Source organism: Ascidiella aspersa, chromosome 3 (assembly GCF_963924565.1).
Source record: "Ascidiella aspersa chromosome 3, kaAscAspe10.2, whole genome shotgun sequence".
NCBI lineage: Eukaryota > Metazoa > Chordata > Ascidiacea > Phlebobranchia > Ascidiidae > Ascidiella > Ascidiella aspersa.
The window spans coordinates 19,678,987-19,699,201 of record NC_139449.1 but is presented as its reverse complement, the minus strand read 5'-3'; the positions used below and the strand labels follow the sequence as shown (position 1 = coordinate 19,699,201).

Here is a 20,215-nt window from a genome sequence, read left to right as displayed (position 1 = left end):
AATTGTTTGCATTATTAGAGTTTAAGTTATCTTTGTATCAGTCTAAACGACGCCTAACATTAACGAAACAATAACCCAGTCAAGATAAAGTATTCATTAAATAGGGGGTAATTTGTGCTAATTAAGTACTATTTATGGCTGATAATATAGTTTATATTTTAATAGTGCATGAATAATTAAAAATGATTTGTGTTACAGTGTTAAAATTGTTGTCTGAGAAGCCGATACAGAATTATTTCCGAGTCTTATTACAATATTGTTGTGACAAATGTAAACGTGGTAGCAAATTCGTTTATACGCTTGACTTTTTGTATGCCATCAATAAAACTGTTTAATTTTAACCATGAAAAAACTTTAAGAGGGGATAAAAGTTTTTCTTCATTTTTATTTGCTTGCGAGCCAACGCTGTACGGCCATGTATGCCGTCCAGGCTTGATAACCGGATAATACACATCTATAAATTCTGTATCGCATTTGTTTTAAATAGGTTCGAATTCCAAAAACGATTTTGTTTTGGCCTGAATTGGTATGCTTTTTTTGCAACAGTAAAATGCGAAATATTGAAGCCGGTTGACTGAAGCCTTTTTCATGTCTCTGATTCGTATTAAGATTTACGGACGTAGGATAAACATGACAATTTTTTTTAGTTCTTTTACAGTTTCTATGCGAAGTTATCGCTGCTTCAACAGTTCAACTAAAAATACAAACAAGGTCTAAGAAGGCCAAAAAAGGGCATTAGCTAGACACGTAAACAAAGAGATTATTTACAAATTAGTGTGGTAGTGAGTTAGAGTTATTTACCCGTAGGCATGTTTTCTTTTTTTGAAATGAGAAATGTAAGTTTTACTTGAAGAACGGAAGTACCACACATATTGCGCAACTCAATGATATAAACGACAAGGAATATGTGTTTTACTGTTTTTCATGAAATAATTGTGACCTCACTCATTGCATCATTTCCTCATGTTCTAACTCAGCCTAATTCGATTCAATGCATGGAACATACGTTACAGCAGTAGCCATTTCCACCAAGCCGGAGACCAACAATTCTTCTTTTGTGACGTATTACTCGAATAAAAGCAGTAAGGTAGCCCGGCTATTGTTCAGAAATGTCGAACAAAGTTCGTTTTCGCACGGCGTTTCTATCTTATGCACAATAAAACTCCAGTAAAACATTTTAATACCGACTGTTTGCTGAACAGGAGATAGTAAATCGGTGTTGCGTTTTTTAGTCTAAATTGTCCAAATACCCAATTGGGGTCATTTGTAGAAGTAATTAAGATCGTGGCTTACTTTAACAAAGTGAGTGAATTTGTCACAGACCACATGGAAATTAGCGAAAAACTTAAGGATAAAATTGTGACGAAGATGTGTCAAGTGACGCAACAATTACTAGCTTCAGGCAATGCAGGGAACCTATAAATTGCTGAGCAAAACAACGTGAGGCTGCTTTTACGAGTACGACCCAGAGAAGTCTGTGCTGCTGTTTTACTGACTGTCTGTAAAAGCGTGCAGATGTTTGGCGTTGATAACTTTTAGAGGGTGTTTTGATTGTGCACATTTTAACTGTTAAAGTTCAGATTCTCTCAAATAGATTTTTCGGTATTACGCGCTTTATTAACTTTAAATATAGTGACGTTGAAAACAATAGTAAAATTTGTGATTGTAATAATTAGAGTTCTTTTATTTTTTTGCGATTGTTTGTGCCAAAAGATGGAATTTTATTTATTAACCTCGACAAATTAGCAGTACCAGAGTAATTTAAAAACAATTATTTTTGGTACTTGGCAGATTACTGATTGTGTAAGTCTATTTATAGTATTTTAAGTTTCAAATATCTGCCAAGATGGCCTCCAATGGAGCTGCCGTCAATGGTAAAAATGGTTCATTCATTAACAACAGGGTAGAAAACGGAGGTCCACCATCGTATGACGACGTCAAAGTCGAAGTGAAATCAAACCGGTAAATTACTTTTGACAAGTAGTTATGTACCTATTACTTTACGTGTGTTTGGACCTTTAACACTTTTTATACATCTGGTTCCAAATTTTAGTGTACATTCAACAACGAATATAAACTTTCAGGCTACCTTCTGTTCGTATTTTTGCGCAGTTAAGTAAATGATGAATTATTTAACCTCGGTGTGTGCTGCGGACGCAAATAAACTGCGCCTTGTAAAATCGATGCTTTAGAATTTCGTATAGACTTTTTTAACTATGACCTGTGTGATATTTTCCCTGTTGTTATCAAGTTTATAACTAAAAATAATTAAACTAGACTAACATGTTAAGAACTAGTTTAACTATATTGTTGTTCTGTTAAGTTTCCTTAACATATTCAACGTTTATAACTAAAAATATATGCAAACCTGTTGAGAACAATTCTGCCCCCAAAAACGTTGGAAAATAGTGTTTATTTCCAAAAGCTTTGCTTTTAGCTGTAGAAGTTACCAATTTAAGCCATGACGATTTTTAGGCAAGGGGATATGTTGAACTGCACAAAACGAAACCGGTCTTTTTATTATCGATTTTTTTGCTTGGCGTTTTTAACGATCGCAGTTAAGGGGCGTTATTAAGCTATTTTACCAAATTGTTTATGACTACAATGGTCCCCGAGTTACATGAAGTGTACGTCGTTTCCGGAAACTTTAATACGTCAGCCGAGCCAGAAACGCGCCAGAGTGTACGTTCTATAAAGAAGATTGTTTAAACTGTGTTATTAAGTTGAAATAGTTAGTAAAATGCCACCAAATGAAGATCCAACTGCAGAACCCTTTCTCGATAATCAAACCGCAGATGTTGCCTATCGTTCAGGTTCCAGGTCTGTTTTTTTTAATTGCAGGTTATAGCAAACAAAATTTTTTTAAAGGTGAACTGTTATTCAGTTTTTGTCTAAGGTGTTGAATACCCCAGTGTCCAATAAGAAGGTATTGGCGTGATTTTTTTACCTACCTTCATTAGGTGCTTGTAGACTTGTCTGTGCAAATATTTGACATCTAGCTTTGCTACCAAACACAAGTAATGGAGTACCAAAATGTTGGCATTTAGTTGGTAAAGTAAAGCTACATAAGTTAGGGCCAGGGGTTAACACATTTAAAGGTTTTAATACCTGCCTTTAAACATTTGGCAGAAACTTCTACTAATAAGTAAAAAAAATGTTCTGACATACCTAATACAAAATACTTTTGTTTTGCTGTTGTTTAGAAAAGTCAGCAAAACCCCATCAGATGGCTCTTCTGACAGCAAAGAAAAGGAACCAGAGCCTGAAGTCCCTTACTTTCAAATGGTAGGTTACTTTGCAAACCTATTAAAACGGTTTGACGTTTTATTAAAGAATGTTTGTAAATAACTAAATTTATTTACAGTACCGGTATGCTGATGGATTTGACTACTTTCTTCTTATTATTGGAACAATTTCTGCTGCCCTGCATGGTGCCAGCATGCCTGTAATGTTTATCTTTTTTGGTGACCTGACAACTAATTTTGTTGATTATGGAAAATTGTTTACAAACACCACAGCCCTTGCTAGTATCAATGCTACAGGAACCACAGGGTAAGTACTTAAGCCCATTTCTATGTATAAAACCAATGCAATAGACCTGTAGACTTTAGAATAATACACTTATTTTTATTTTCATAAGTTGTAATGATGTCCCTGTGCCTGATGATCTAAATCTCAACACACTAATTGGTGACATTGCAATAAAGTTCGCAGGAATAGCTGCAGGTGTCTGGGTCTTTGGTGGCCTACAGGTAACAAGATGTGCAGTTTCTATAAATTATCAAGTAAAAACCAAACATATTTGATAATAATTAAACAGTTGCTTGGTGTTTTTTTTATCAGGTTTCCTAATCCAAACATACAGTAATAACTTCTGATTTATACAATGCTGTAAAAACTATTTTAGGTGACTTGTTTTGCTTGGCAAGCAGTTAGACAAATTAACAGAGTGAGGATGTCTTTTTTCCGATCAATTCTAAGACAGGACATTGGATTTTTTGACATAAACTCTGCTGGGGAACTGAACACACGTCTGGCTGAGTAAGTATAAATTTTTAAGAGCCTGGAACTAACTTGATTTGGTAATGCAAACCTTTTTTATTAAAGCAATGTAATTACTTTGTTAAAGAGTAAAAAATTTACATAAAAATGAATTGTGGATTTCCTATCTAAAGATTGTTTGAAAATAATCACCAACTTAAAGCTATATTCTTGGACATTAGTTGACCTATTCTTTTTTTTTTTTTGAAGTGATGTCTCCAAAATTGAAGGTGGCATTGGTGACAAGGTTTCCATGGCCATTATGAATGTTACCAGGACAATTGCTGGAGTGATAATTGGATTTATCTACTCTTGGAAAGTTTCTCTTGTTATTTTAGCATGCTCCCCACTACTTGCTATTACTGCAATGGCAATGTTCAAGGTATATACAGTTCCCACTAATTTAAATCAACTTTTGATAAATAGTCACTAACCATACATAAAAAGTGGTGAAATAAGTGGTAAATATTGGATGTCTACTGGCTAACTAATGTTATTTTTTTATATTTAGTAATATAAGCAGAATACCAAGTGGTATTTTCAAAACATAAACAAAACCTGCAAATGATTTTAATACGTAATAGATAAACTTTTATTGAATATTCTTGAATAATGACTTGTGCACTATGTTTGTTAAAAAAAGGGGTTTGCCTGCGTTGTGGTCTGCGAATTATATTTTTCTCCTGAACCTTGTGATTGTTGACAGGTTATTGCCGCCTTTACCAAACGGGAGTTGGACGCCTATGCTAAGTCTGGTGCAATTGCTGAAGAAGTGATTTCATCAATTCGAACAGTGGTGGCGTTTGACGGCCAAGAGAAAGAGGTTGAAAGGTGGACGAAAATAATAAATTTTTGATTTCGATGAAATTTTAAACTGAAAGTCAATTTCATATAAATCACAAATTTTATAAACGATAAATCAAGTTATTAAAATCCTATCAAATCATAAGTTGGCATTTTATTACAAACGTTTGGTGACCTTTTGGATAAACCATGTACTCTTAAAATGCATTTGGTAAACGAGTATATTTTGACGTAACGTATGAATTTTGACAAATTTCGGACTTTTTTTCGATTAAAAAAATAAACGCTCTAGTTATCAACAACAAAAATGTTGTGAGTTTACACAGGCAGTTTTTAAGATTCTTAACGTGTTTAAGGATACTACAAAGTTAAATATTTATACAAAATTGAAAAAGTTTGTATTGCTGCATCCGTTATTCGCGGTGCCGTAGATGTTTTTAAATAAAAATACGGCACAACACAAAACAAAAATGTAGCGCAAACGTTCTAAACTAATCGTACTTCCGATAAAAAAATAGCGAACCTTGCAACTGTTTTGTGGCAGGTACTCGAAAAACCTGGTTATGGCGAAAACGGTCGGCATAAGGAAGGGATTGTTCACTGGCCTCTCGCTTGGCTCACTCATGCTCGTCATGTTCTCGATGTACGGCCTGGCCTTCTGGTACGGCTCAACTTTGGTGGTGGCCGGCGAAATCAACGAGGGACAGCTCCTCACCGCATTCTTTGGCGTGCTTATCGGGGCTTTCTCGCTTGCTCAGGTTAGCTGCTGCTGCTGCTGCTCGGATGCATTGCGTGGTATTTTGTAAAACCCATTAGGCTGTTCACCTAAAATGCTTGTCAGGCATTTGCCAGTAAAGTAGCTTTTTGCCTATGTTGGATTGTTGTTATTGTATTTGGCCAGGATATGCGCCTTGGAAGTATATATATAACATTAGCATATATTTATTTTATTGTACAGTACACGGGTCAGTTTTAGGGCGACCAAAAAAAAAACAGTCAGTATTTGTGAATTAACCGGGCCAAATCGAAACATAACGTATTACCATACAAGTCACACTGTCACATTTTCACATTTCCACCTTATATCGCTTACGTTTAATATGTAGGGTGGCGCCGACGTCCAAGTCTTCGCTGCTGCCAAAGCGGCCGCCTACAAGGTGTTCAACGTCATCGATCGCGAGCCGGTAATCGACAGCATGTCGGACGAGGGTGAAAAGCCCACCAAGGTGGTCGGCGAGATTACGCTGCGCGACGTCGACTTTGCTTATCCGTCCAGAGAGGACGTTCAGGTATGCGAGATTGCTCAAAATTGCGCAATCTTCAGGCGCATTTTCTGAGAATAGGCGTGCTATGCGTGGTTGCCTTCCGGCGAGGAAGTTTTCTATCCTCTGGCATAAGCCGGCTTGCTTTGGTTTGCGACTTTGAGAGATTGTCTAGTTTGTGCGTGCACCATACTCGTTTTACCCTTTTGGTCAATGAATCAAAAGCCGACGATGAGGCGTTTTAACTTTGTAGGCTTGTTATTATATCAAATTTACTTTAAAAACGGTTGCTGTTAACATTTTGCTGTTTTATACACTTACATTTTTTAAGCATTTTTTGCTGTTGTGTTTAACACAGGTCCTGCACAAGGTCTCTTACACAGCTGAGAGCGGCCAAACGACAGCACTGTGTGGTCAGAGTGGATGTGGGAAAAGTACGTGTGTTCAACTCATTCAACGTTTCTACGATCCACAGGTGCACAGATGTTTTTATATATATGGCATGAATGAAGTCCTATCTCAAAATCAGGCTGATAGCCGAACGCTTTACATGTCGTCCTAGGTCTAAAATACATTTCCCCATAAAAGGTAGACGACAGCGTCAGTAAACAAACCCCAAAATCTACGAAGCGCGACAAAGTAAACGCCTTTTTGGCAATCGCTTTATAACCACTTTCCTCCAAAGCTAAGGCTTTTGGTAGTTGTTTACATTGCGCAATCCTGTCGTACGAACGCGACAATTGCGGATCAAACACGGAATCGTGTGCAAATAAAGGGCCATTGGTTAATGTTGTTAAAAAAGCCTTTATTTGGTAATTTTTTATCATCACCGACGCCGATCATAAGGTGCTATTCTTGTTCACCTAGGACCTATATTTCATTCTCTCTCTATTGTATAGTCACTATAGTCCATGCTTTGGCAAACTAAGCGTTTTCGTTTTTGTTGAACTTTTTAAAATTGCGTTGTAGTAGTAATAGTAAAACAGTTTTTAACTGAAACCTTGTGCGACGGGTTTGGAATTGTTTTATGTCATTGACAAAATACACAAAGATCGTTGTTTTAGCTAAGGCGAATGGCCTCCACATGCATAAACTCCGGTTAGTTTACCTTGTAGGGTATAAAAAATCGTTTGCCACGGTTTAAGCGTAATGTTCTCTAAAAAAAATTTTTTTTCTCTGTAAGTTATGTTACGGATAACGAAATGTTTGTATTGTCTTTGAATATTTATACGATAGCTTTGCTTGTTTTTACAGGTGACTGTAATTTTAAACTTTTAATATTGGCGTTAGCTCCACTAAGTTAAGTTGTACTAAGTTATAAGACAATAAATATCAATTAAACATAATTCTCTCTATAGGGTGGTAGTATTGAGCTTGACGGCAAAGACATCCGTACGCTGAACGTTCGTTGGTTGCGTGAGCACATCGGAGTCGTGTCCCAAGAACCAATCCTTTTCGACACCACCATCAAAGAAAACATTCGATATGGCCGTGATGACGTCACTGATGACGAAGTCGTGGAGGCGATCAAACAATCCAACGCCTATGACTTTATAATGAACATGCCCAATGTAGGATATTTGTACTGTTAATAATCCATTGTGGCGTTGTGTACTTTTATGGGCTTGACCCATTCTTTTTTCGTACCACATTTCCTTTTTCTCAAGGTTTCATAAATTAAACAAAGTTTGTGTTTTTTTACAGCCTTGCTAAATATAGTTTTTCAGTGCTGTACTATTATACTATAAATAACTAAACATGTTATTTTCAGTGCTAACTATTTAACATTTACAATGTATTTTTAGCATAGCTGTTGGTTTGATACAGAACACGAATCTCCTTTCTCAAACGCGTTATTAACCCACTGTTTGATCCAACCAATCACAGAAACTGGACACGATGGTGGGTGAAGGTGGGGCCCAGATGAGCGGGGGCCAGAAGCAGCGAATCGCGATCGCGCGAGCAATCGTTCGCAACCCCAAGATCATGTTGCTGGACGAAGCTACTTCCGCCCTGGACACAGAAAGCGAATCCGTCGTGCAAGCTGCTCTCGAGAAAGCCTCGCAAGGTATGTACAGGCCTGCTAGTTTTATCTTCGGAAAAGGGCATAACATTGTCGAAACATAAGACGTTTTCAAATAGACAAGGAGAAGGCTATGGAAACCCAAAAAAACGAATATGTATTGTTGGATGTATTACAGCTGTCCGGTGTATAATTACTTTACTGTTGGCTTTTATTTTTTCAGCGCTTAAGACTGGTTTAACACAAATAGTGGAGACTTGCTCTTTTACGACATATATTTGATCACTTTTAATAATATAAAAAAATCTTTGTCGTATTTGTTGAACTGAAGAGTAAACAGCAAATTATTTCAAGCGAGGCCTCTACGTTGTCGCCCCAGGTCAGTTTATTTAGTCGCAGCCAACTGTCACAATCCTGATTCGTCCCACGGGCAAAACGTTACTTTACTGTTAGTAGCGTTTTTACATGGGCAATAAAGCGTCGCCGACCACTTCTAATGCATGATGCACTTATGAAGCCGGCTTAATACATCGTCACCAGACTTTCGCAACTGGTGTGCTGATATGTTTTATCTAACTTGTGATCTGCGAAATGTCCACCTTTCTACCCGTTGGTTACACTTGCTGCAGTTCAACAGTCAGTTTGCCGCATTGTAAAACTAACTGCAAATGGCTAAAAGCAAATTATCCAGACAAAAATGAGTCTATAAATTATTTATTAAAAGCGGAACTACGTAATGCAACGTTTTGCATGTAGCACATGGTTTATTTGAGTGTATATTTAAATATTATTAAAATCGTGCATTTCATGGTGAAAAATGCTTGTTTTTTGTTCCAGGTCGCACTACGCTTGTGATCGCGCACCGACTGTCTACGATCAAGAACTCAGACAAGATTATCGGATTCCACGAGGGTCGAGCGATGGAGCAGGGAAGCCACGAGGAGCTGCTCAAAGTCGAAAACGGCATATATCAGAACCTTGTCAACATGCAGAGCTACAGCGCTGAGGAAGGTTGGTGTTACTGTAGACGGATTAGTCATCTTTTTTTATTTGTTCATTTAGTGCTTCTAGCTGTGATTGTGACTTAACAATTCAAAAAATATCCATCAAAATATTTAAATAAAATTATCATTAACCAGTAAGTGGTGGGTCCTAACTGGGGTGTCGTTTTATTTGTTTGTGCTGAGAGATATTTCTTGAATGTGGGTGCCGTGAGAATTCCAAATTATTTTAGCTTTCCATTCTTGCTTTATTTCTATTGGTAAGCTTCTTGTTCAATTTTTTTTTCGTATGCGAAAGAAGTGCCACAAATCGCGAATGGTGTTTCTACCTCTTGTACAGTTTGTGTGTTACTGTTTCAAGTTAACTTATTGTAACATTGCAGTTTACCGCTTTGCGAAAAAGCCATTAAGGGCGTCGCTTGCTGTTCATATTTTGTGAAGGTTACCGTAAGTTTAAAAAAGGCTTGGAGCCATTGAACTAGTGGCTGCGCGTGTTTGTGTAAAAAAGGTGAGGTGATTGCCCTTTTATTGTTTCATGGTTGTTCAACAAAATTGTTATAGAAAATAGAAAGGGATATTTTGTTGACATTTCCCATAACATCATCCATTTATTTTATCGATTAAATAAAAAAAGAATCGGTCAATTGGCTTGTAGCATTTTGACTCTGCTACATATATTTTCTACATTGGGTTGCCGGATTCTCGCTTAAGAAACGGCAGTCGGCACCCGTTCTGAGGTTGAATGAATATGCTTACATTATTGTTTTGTAAGTAGCTCTTATTTTGGTTGCAACGCGTTTCCTGTGTTTCGATTGACCTTTTACCAATCACGACAGCGGCGTGCCCCAAGGCTCTTTATATTGACCAAATGGTCATATAGAGTTCGTCGTGGCAAAATATATGGTAATCTAAAAAGTAAATTCTGTGCAATGTCAAGTTTTAACATGCATCATATTTTTACTAAAAAATCTATTTGACATATATTTTAAAAATAAGCGAGCGTTGGTTATAAACCTTGTGGTATTGGTACACGTACCACTAGTGATATGCAAGTAGCAACCAATCGATCAATAATCTATATTCTATATTCTACAATCTTCATCTATCGCTAGGAGCGAGCTTTATTAGTTTATTTTGTATTTATAATAAAAATAAGTAAATTAAAAAAAATGGTTTATTTTGTAGCCAAGTGGTTCCTATGTAAAAAGCAACCAGATGATACGCAACTAAACTGTTTTTAAGTAAAAGAGTGTAGTTGCGCAAAAACAGGATTTTATTATACTGAATTGCATTTTCTATGTTATAGCTTTAAAGCTAAATTCACTGGTATTTCACATGACCTGTAAGTTATACTACAGTCCACATAGTAGGGTAACAATGACACGATTGTTGTGTTGCACAAATAAGAATAACCTTTCCTCTACATCGCACGACTGGTTGACAATTTATGAAAACATCCGGTCTTTGTGCTGTGTTCTATGACGTACTAAGTTGCCTCATCAGACGAAACAACTTATCGTGAGATTTGCGTTAGCGTTTAGCTATACTCATTATCCAGTTGTTTCCATTTTTGTAACACACTATAAGAGCACACGATTGATTCGCTCAGTGATTCAATGAATTGTTCTTCATGAATTTGGCCTTTTTAGTCTCGTCTCGTTTCTCATTTCCATGCGAGTCGTGATTGTACGATAAAATAAGTGTAAACGTCTTACGCATACGTTTCAAGTGATCTCATTACGATCTTTTTTGTTGTTCTTTAAACTTGCGATATCACTATCCGTCCACGATTTTTTTTATTAATATCATATATAAACATATAATGTATGTATATAGATTGCTGAAAATGTATAAACATAAATTAACTTATACTCGTTAGCAGAATGCTAAAGCAGTTTTAATTTCAAAACTAAATCAATGCTTGGATATAATAAGTAGCTTTATTTCCTTGTAAGCCGTGTGTTGTGTTAATGCGGTCATAGGGTTATAGCGGAGAAGTTTCAGTGGGCATGTCAGTTGTGTCAACTCAAGAGTTCATTTGTGTCGACTCAAGAGTTCATTTGTGGTTCATTTTGTTGATTACTCATAATGCGCCTCAGACTTTGCTCTTAAACCTTGTAAGATTTTCACTGAAATAAAGTTTGTTTGTTCTATTTTTAGGTGGAATAAACGAGGACGCCAAACCAAAGTCACCAAAAGGTTTGTTTGATTGTTAAGCTATTTATGTGTTCCTGCACTATAACTAAAACGAGTCTCTGGAGGTTATATTTTAATGTACCCGGTAATTTGCATCCCACTATAGATACTGTTCTTGGCTTTAATCAACTTCTGTAAATAGTTTACCAGAAGCACCCGCTTTTTTATTTTGCTTAAATGTGTAAAGCCAGACATTAGTTATTGATCATCACACTACGTTATTTTGTATGGATGTTTATAACGACATCGAAAGACAAAATAACGTGAAAGTTTGCTTTTCTTACTGTCATTTTCCCAGTCGTGGACCAGTGCCATACTGAGAGATAGCGAACCCAGTCGGACCCAGTGTTGAATCCTGACTTTTCCAGAGTGTAGCCTAACTACACTACCAATCAAATACATATACCGACCACCTACTATAACACCTTTTTATTTCAGTATTTTTTGTTCTAACGTAAAAATTTAAAATAAATATGTAAATCATTTTTTTCAAAAACTTTTCGAAAACACCGTCATATTGTAGCAGACATTAGTAAATTATATGTTTGCGAAACGTCACGTTACATCGGGCATTCTTAATACTTTCTGGACACTTTCTGTTAACTCCTAGCATCTATCTCCAGATTTCATTCACCCTTGTCCCATGATATATGATAAAACTATCTCGTATATATATAACAGCACAAAACGACTGGAGTTAAGTTTGACCATTGCAATTTGCAAATCTACAATTTCTCGAGTCCAGATATATAAAGCTACAAAAGCACAAAACACAGTAACCAAATTTTTGTACTTAAACACTCGGTGTAAACCAACTTGACCATTACAATAAGCAAAAAAACACCCAAAACAACAGTTCAGTAGTCGATTTACGGTAGAAAATTGTTTACTAGTGACTAGGATGCTCCTGAACTTTCGTTCACCCGTATTCACCCCTTTTGGTTGGTTCACCCCTGCAAAAATTTTATTCTCCCTGGGGTAAACACTTCACCTGATTAATAAACACTGTTTTGATCTATCAAAAGTTCATTTATTTAGCTTTTCTCAAAATGTAGTTAAACATCCTTCAGATTTCGCCAAACGAAGCCTTCGCAAGCGACTCATTAGCGCTACTAGTGTCCGTTCGGAAGCAACCAAGCGTGGCGACGATGAGGAAGAGGATGAGGAAGAGGAGGAGGAGGAAGATTTCTCCGACTTCTCGTTTTCCAGAGTGTTTGCTCTCAACAAGCCGGAAGGCTTCTACATTTTCTGTATGTCGTGCACGTTCTGTTTGTTTATTACTTAGCACTTAATTCATAATTAAAGCAATGTGTAAAAAGTTTCTATGTTTCGTGACGTCATCTGTGCTTCGTAGCAATACCGCCGTAATGGAAGAAATCAAAATACCTTTTAAAATTGTACTACTGGCAAACAACAATGTTATTTGTTTTTGGTCGACTTACAACGAGTTAAAAGATACTCGCTTCGATCAACAAGTGTCCTACATGAGATTACTTTTGTAAAATGTCAATGTGTTGGTTCCCTTTGTGTAATGCAGACATAGGCAAACTACGGCCTGTGGCCCAAATCCGGCCCGCGGTTACTTTTTATAAAACTTTTTAGTAGAAATATGCCTTTACGTGTTGTTTTGTAATTTTGGAATATTCTATTGAATGAATTACATAATGCAAGGCACCATCACTTATTCCTACTCCTACCAGCTTGTCAAACCTAAACTATTCATAGCTATCTTTGCAAAGGAATCGCACTGTACATTATGTGTATTTCAAATCCCTTTTGATACGGTCTGTCAAGACATTTTTCGTCCCTTATGAGGCCCCTTGTCAAAAATAATTGCCCACCCCTGGTGTAATGCATACCCACCGCATATACTTGCACAAAACCTGTTTTGTTCATTTTCTTACTTGTTTACCTGCAGGTGGTATGGTGGCGGCAGCAATCAACGGTGGAACTCAGCCGATTTTTGCCATTCTGTTTGCCGAAATTCTTGGAGCGTTCGCAATTCAAGACCCCGAGGAGAAGGCCAACCAGATAATCCTCTACTCGCTCTTATTCGTCGCCATTGGCGTTGTCGCCTTTGTCATTAACATCATTCAGGCAAGCACTGTCCTTTAAAAGTAGTTGTGCGCTTTGCCTGAGGTTTTTCGATTTTGTCACGGTGCCTTTTCAGGGTTTACTGACAAATTAAACTAGCTTTCAACCATAATTTGCTTTCATACGATTGTAAATATAAAATATCTAATTCCCAACATGGATGTACAAAAAATTAAATAACAAATACTGACAGTTTAGATATAGACTAATATCTTTTTTAAAAAAAATTAGAAAATAAAATTCGTTTTAAAAAAAAAACAAATATATGTATTTTCAGTAAAACAATTGTGTTTGGACCATATTAATTCATAGTTAAAGCCCAGAACTGTCCATATTGATTTAGAAGATATTTCAAATAATCGTATTAATTTGTAGCATACAATCTTATATTGTTACATTATGCACTGACGCTGAATTTACGTATAAAAAATATCCAAAGGCTGAATTTAACTTTAACGGCCTGAAATAGTTCAAAGTAAAATAAGTGTTCTAAAACCGTGACTCTCTCGAAACATTCGTTAATTTTACCACCTCCTGTAACTGCTAACTTCCTTCCTTTTGTTTGTTCATGCATGACCTTTTCGCAAGCGTCTCCCATCCCGTTTGCCACTATTTATCCCTAAGTTTGATTTGACCATCGTACAACAACGTCTCTGCCTTCACATGCAGGCCACCTGTTTCGCCAAATCGGGTGAAGAGCTGACGATGCGACTTCGCAAGCGTGGATTCAGGGCGATGTTGCGACAGGAGATGGCCTACTTCGACGACCACAAGAACAGCACCGGCGTGCTTACCACCCGACTTGCCACCGACGCTTCCAAGGTGCAGGGATGCACCGGAATCCGTGGCGGAGTGGCCCTTCAAAGCATTTGCGCCCTTGGTGAGTCTGGTCGATTTTCGTTTCTTGGCAGAGGAAGCATCGGTTAATATGCCAACTTCCCTTCAAATTCTTAAACAAGATCCCAGTTGTTAACACACATATGTGTGCATGTTTCATTTTTTTAAACAACTTAGAGTAAATTTTAGACTTGTAAAATCTGTATTTATAATTTGGACACCTTTTCGCTGTGAGAGAACTATCCATGTAAACATATTTGTTATCAATTTTTTTTCATTTTTCGTAGGCCGGTGAAAATTTTTGCTTGGCTTAAAGAATAACGCTTATGTTCAACCTAATATGATTACTGCCTCCCGCAGGTGTCGCACTTGGGATCGCATTCGCTTACAGTTGGCAGCTTACTTTGCTCACCCTGGCTTTCGTCCCCTTTATGGCTGTCGCTGGCATGTTGCAGATGAGGGTGTTCACCGGACAGGTAAGATTTATATCTGTCACAAATAAACAGAAAGCGCTTTGGCTGATAAATCTTGTAATTCTTGTGCGATAAGTGTCCTTTTGTTTTATGTCATTAGTAAGGTTTCGTTTTAAATTTTCGGTCATTATTAGGCGGGCGCTGCCTCAAAAGCTCACGAGACGGCCGGTGGCATCGCTACTGAAGCGACTCTAAACATTAGAACGGTGGCATCGCTTACCAAGGAGGGTGTCTTTTACACCCGCTACAATGAAGCTATGACCGTTCCATACAAGTAAGTGCAATACAGTCATCTTTAATGCAATAATGGTGTCGCTACGGTCGATAGTTATTTTTAACTTTTGCATTGGGTACTTTAACAGACTATAAAATATTCAAACGTATATTTACTGAAATACCATATAGTGTTGAAAGTCCGTTTGCGAAAATCCAAACATGTCGCGATGCTGTTCAATCCCTGATTGTATGACCTATTGAAAGTCCATCCATGTTTGCGGGTTGAATGTTTTAGTTATGCAAACTGCAAGGACAAATACCGATTGCCTAAAAACGCGTACTTTATGCAGGAAATCTGTGCGCAAGACGTGGGTGTACGGCGTTGCGTTCGGCTTCTCCCAATGCATTATCTTCTTCGCTTACGCGGCTGTGTTTCGATTTGGCGCCTGGCTTGTCGAGGAATGCCTTCTCGACTTTCAAAACGTATTCAAGTAAGTCACCCTAAATCAGGGGTTGTTAAAAACTTTTTACCGCGGACCTCTGAAAAATATTTTTGCTTTGCGTGAACCAGGGTAGGAAAAGAATTTTAGAGATGATGTCACAATACAAATGGATTTCAAAAATCTGCTGTTTTGGGTCCCAAAATGTTAAAGTTCAATGGAGTCTAAATATACATTCAGTGCTAAAACGTTTTATTTTTAATTCAACACTTGCCTTTCAAAAAAATATAACTTCTTAAATATACACTAATTGTTCAATTAGGCCTTCATAGCCCCCCTAAAACTAATCCACATACCCCCAACGGGTCCATGGACCCCAGTTTTAGGAACCCTTGCCCTAAATCTAATGTTGGGTCGTGTCTCACGGTTCCTGCTCTTAAATAAACACCCGCTGTATTGTTTCAACAGGGTCCTGATGGCGGTCGTTTTTGGCGCCTTCGCAGTGGGCCAGACCAGCTCCTTCGCACCAGATCTAGCAGAGGCCAAGACCGCCGCCTTGAGACTCTTCAGACTATTTGACCGCGTTCCCGATATCGACAGTTTCAACACCGAAGGAGAAACACCAGTAAGAATTGATCTTTAACGTTTACAATTAATTTCCTTGAGCAAATGTGTATGTGCGAGCAATGAAGAAATCGTCGGATATTTATTCCTGCTAATGGTCATGTTGTGGCCCTCAGTGGTTAACAAACACAGTTTAAATAAGAAATTGCTTGATCTTTGATAAGTTGGCCTCCCATCATCATTTGGCCATGAGCAGTCAACGACCTTATGTATAAAAAATGCTAAGCACCAAAAAGTCGTTTATTTTGTTAAATTGGCAAAACTTTAATTATCATAAAATGCCACATAAAAGCCATGTAATAAAAACTATACTGAGGCTTAATAAGTTTTAAAATAAGACAACTCCAAATAAGCACATTTCTTAGAAATAGGCACATTAGTATTTTTTAAGACACTGCAACCAAAAAAAAAATCGCAAATCTTAGAAATAAGTATGGTATGGTAAACCTGCCAATAAGGTACTAACTTTTTCCAAGATGAAGTCCAGAAGAATACTAAAACCTTTTTCAAGATAGGCCGTTGTTAAAAAATAGCAGCTTGACGCGATATTTTAATTCTTCCTAAATTATTAAAAATCCTTTTTGCCCTTTCAGGCATCAACCACCTCTGAGGTTGAGTACAAAGACGTGAAGTTCGCCTACCCGACCCGTCCCGACGTGCAAGTGCTGAAAGGCTTGAACCTGGGGATCGAACCCGGAAAGCGAGTTGCCCTGGTTGGTCAGAGCGGCTGCGGAAAGTCAACTTGCATCCAGCTCCTCGAGAGGTTCTACGATCCCGTTGAGGGATCAGTGGTAAGTCTATGCCCCTTATACTTCTTACGACTCGGTTCATCTTTACGATCTTTTAGTACTGAGCTGTGGCTTTACACATAATTATTCGTAGTTTCGTCACTAGTATAGAAGAACTGATCCAAATATTCAACAAACTTTAATAAAAAAACGACCAGTGCTTTAGTTATTGTCGGCGGGTTGAAGTTAGACTGTACTTGTGGTTTCGTGTTTTTAATACCGTTTCAAGGTGCGATATATGTTGTATAAAGTGTTATTCCATTGTACATAATTGGTATTTTACTTCGCCGTATCGTTGACTACGATAAACCTACGTACTGCTACTGTGGGATTTTACCGGTTTAAAAACTATAGCTAAACACTTCGCCGAGTCCTACTGTCCATGTTTCACGAAACCCTTAACGACGCAGAACTTAGACAAGACGACCACCAAGGCTCTGCAAATCGCCTGGCTCCGAGCCCAGATGGGGATCGTGTCACAGGAGCCAGTTCTTTTCGACAAAACCATCGCCGAGAACATCAGATATGGTGACAACACACGTGAAGCGAGCATGGAGGAAGTAGTGCAAGCTGCCAAGAACGCAAACATACACAGCTTTATCGAGAATCTTCCGGAGGTGAAACTCTACAATATATTTTTGCTTTCTATACTGTACAATTTTTTTATGCGGTATTTATTTGCAATTTCGCGACTAAAACAAATTAGCTCAGGAGATACCTTTTTTACTACAGCGTCAAGACATTTTTTATTGCCTTTTTCAGGGTTATGAGACCAGAGTGGGTGGGAAGGGTGCCCAGCTTTCGGGAGGACAGAAACAGAGGGTGGCCATCGCCAGGGCTCTGCTCAGGAACCCCAAGATCCTACTTCTAGACGAAGCTACTTCAGCTCTGGACGCCGAGAGTGAAAAAGTGAGTGTTTGCTTCTTATCGCGTTCCACATGTGTCATTTGGCCGAACTTTTCGGAGAGGTCCAGACCCTATAAGCTTTTACCGAACTAGTTGCTTGAATGTATATAGGTTGTGCTGTGCCGCGTGATTTTGTACTTTTTTAATTTCTCAAGTGTTTAGGGATACGGCAAGTGAAATCATAGCTTAAAATAGTACCATTTAGGTGACTGCCTGACAAATCCATTCTAGTGTAACCATGAAATACAGTTAGGTAAATTTGATAGGGCAGTTTAATATTTAGTAATATAGTACATTGGTACAAGCTAGTAAATATCACAATAAATCTTCTATTTACTTTTTTTTAAATAAATGTTGGTATTTACTTTAGTTATGCTATTAGCATCGCTTTTAGTGAGAACTAAACTTTCGTTTTGCAGATCGTCCAAGATGCCCTGGACGCGGCAAGCGAGAACCGAACATCGATCATCATCGCCCATCGTCTCTCGACCGTGAAGAACGCTGACGTCATCTGCGTGCTGGAGAACGGAGTCGTGGTGGAGCGTGGCACCCACAATGAGCTAATCGCGCTTAAGGGGTCCTACTTCAGTCTGGTCAATGCTCAGCTCCATAAAAAAGAAGAATAGAATATCTTTGGGTTTTAGGTGTAGGACTATGGACAAGATTTTGTTGAAACTGCGTGGTAAATCACGTCCAGGAAAATCTTGGCGCGAAAGCAAACTGTTGCGTCACTGCTTTTGTGCAGGTTTAATGTTCTTATCTTTCATTTGACAGCTTTTTTACTTCAGCTTTGATTTAAATAATTAAAAAAATTTCAGTATCAAAACTATTCCTCTTTCTCCTAGGTAAGTGTTGTGCACGCCATTCAAATCAGTGTTGCTCTACTTTGCACATATATTAGCCTTCTTCGCATATATATAGCCAATAATGCATATCTCCTCACCATGACACTGGTTGCTGCCGATAATTTGATAATTTGCTGACAGCGCCATAATGTACGTGGCCAAAACCGAATCAACCCGGATATTTTCGTTTTAATTTCGAGTTCTTTACTTTTTTATTTGTAAATTAGTGTGTGTGTGTTTACTTTTTTTCTGATGTTTAGTTACTCGTTAGGCGAATACTTTTCTTTTGAATGTAATGAAATTAAAATTAAGGAAAACTAGTTGCCTAAACCAGTGCTCTTCGACCTTTTTTGGTTTGGTGAACCTTCAAAGTTGTTGCGACGAACTCATGCACCCTTTTTACCTAAAAGGTAAACTAAGGTAAAAAGCGATATGAAGAATCATAATGGATATCAATATTATTATATCATTTAAACCGTTTGTGATGCACCCTTGTATACCTTGTAGTTCTGGTGCACCGCGTGCATATTTTGGTGCACCCTAGGGTACACCGTGCACACCTGTTGAAGAGCACTGGCCTGAACTAAATAATATACATTCTTTAGATTCACTAGAAAATTGTCATTCCGAAACTTAGTTGTCCTTTGTTAAAAATGTATTACTATTCTTCCAAAGTCTTTGTTTCCCTGTACTTCTTTCTTCGTCGAAGTTATTAACTATTATTGTTTTTTTAATATTTCCCATTGATTAGTTTCTAGTTCCTCAAACACACCGTAACACAGTCTGCACCTTTCATTACTGCGTTGATGTGTAAATACACTAGCAGTTTGTAAAAAAATGTTGTTATTTACAGAAAAGGTTTTTTAGATAAAGGGTCGGGCAACTTTTTGCTAGTCGCGGGTCAAACCAAACATAGCAAGTTCTTGGCGGGCCGTAATAAATTTCCTTTAACAATTTTGTTACAGAAACTTGTAGCTTTAAGCACTCCTAATCAGGTTGGACCCAGATGTATTAAATTATACTAAAAAAACAGCAACGCGCGAAGCGCATAAAAAAAGCGTTTTTTAGATTAAATTGGCAAACCTTACAATTTACAGGAAGACGTGCGCACACACAAAATAAAATATACACAAAATTCTTATACTCTTCTTTTTATATGTTTATCATAAAAGACGGAATACATCAGAGAAAAGATTATATAGATTAAGGTGGAGAAACTTTTTTGAGAATCCCATGCTACGAATAGTTTCCACTTTCAGTTTTCATTCGCACGGCCCTTTTGGTATGAGAAGAAGCGCGAAAAAGACAAAAGTTGTTCAAAGAAAAACAAGATGTGCGCAAAGCGCGACAATTTTTTGCCTTTTGTAAGGTTAAAATAGTTAAAAAATATGAGGCAATACCTTGTGTCCTGTTTGAAAAAGAGGTCCTGTGCCGGATGATATTCACTGGCGGGCTGTAGGTTGTCAATCCCTGGTTTAGATTAATGGTTTATGACTTTATAAGCTATTTTCGCAAAAGCTGTAACCGACCTTTTATTATCCCAATCAAATTATTTGTTAAAAAATATGAAAAACAAGGATGTTTGCAGTGTTTTTATTCAGATTTTTGCAGGTAATCCTTATTTTGGGTGCTATTTTGGACTTTGACAGATTTTTAAGGCATATT

General features: G+C 37.6%; 1 protein-coding gene across 2 annotated transcripts; it reads left to right on the top strand.

Moving 5' to 3' along the window:
- The first annotated feature begins 1,796 nt into the window (after positions 1-1,796).
- LOC146160643 (ATP-dependent translocase ABCB1-like) lies at positions 1,797-19,382 on the top strand. Of its 2 annotated transcripts, none has more exons than XM_083384491.1 (25): positions 1,797-1,962; positions 3,204-3,285; positions 3,365-3,535; positions 3,612-3,752; positions 3,908-4,041; positions 4,252-4,423; positions 4,748-4,872; positions 5,390-5,603; positions 5,952-6,134; positions 6,466-6,582; positions 7,466-7,678; positions 7,995-8,175; positions 8,968-9,141; positions 11,292-11,342; positions 12,398-12,577; positions 13,246-13,424; positions 14,091-14,301; positions 14,619-14,734; positions 14,866-15,005; positions 15,298-15,438; positions 15,856-16,012; positions 16,605-16,802; positions 17,210-17,416; positions 17,562-17,708; positions 18,125-19,382. In XM_083384491.1, exons 1-25 carry the CDS (start codon positions 1,847-1,849, stop codon positions 18,329-18,331), a joined length of 3,957 nt encoding a protein of 1,318 aa, XP_083240617.1. In that variant the 5' UTR covers positions 1,797-1,846; the 3' UTR covers positions 18,332-19,382. The 2 variants fall into 2 exon arrangements, with proteins under 2 accessions (XP_083240617.1, XP_083240615.1); XM_083384489.1 differs by having other exon boundaries at positions 3,365-3,552; positions 3,641-3,752; positions 11,292-11,330.
- The last annotated feature ends 833 nt before the right edge of the window (positions 19,383-20,215 follow it).

Bases quoted from the DNA above. Each gene is read 5' to 3' on its own strand.
- LOC146160643 (XM_083384491.1), top strand. From the start codon at position 1,847: ATGGCCTCCAATGGAGCTGCCGTCAATGGTAAAAATGGTTCATTCATT. The intron at 1,963-3,203 runs GTAAATTACTTT...GCTGTTGTTTAG, and splicing joins GTCGAAGTGAAATCAAACCG to AAAAGTCAGCAAAACCCCAT. The intron at 3,286-3,364 runs GTAGGTTACTTT...ATTTATTTACAG, and splicing joins AAGTCCCTTACTTTCAAATG to TACCGGTATGCTGATGGATT.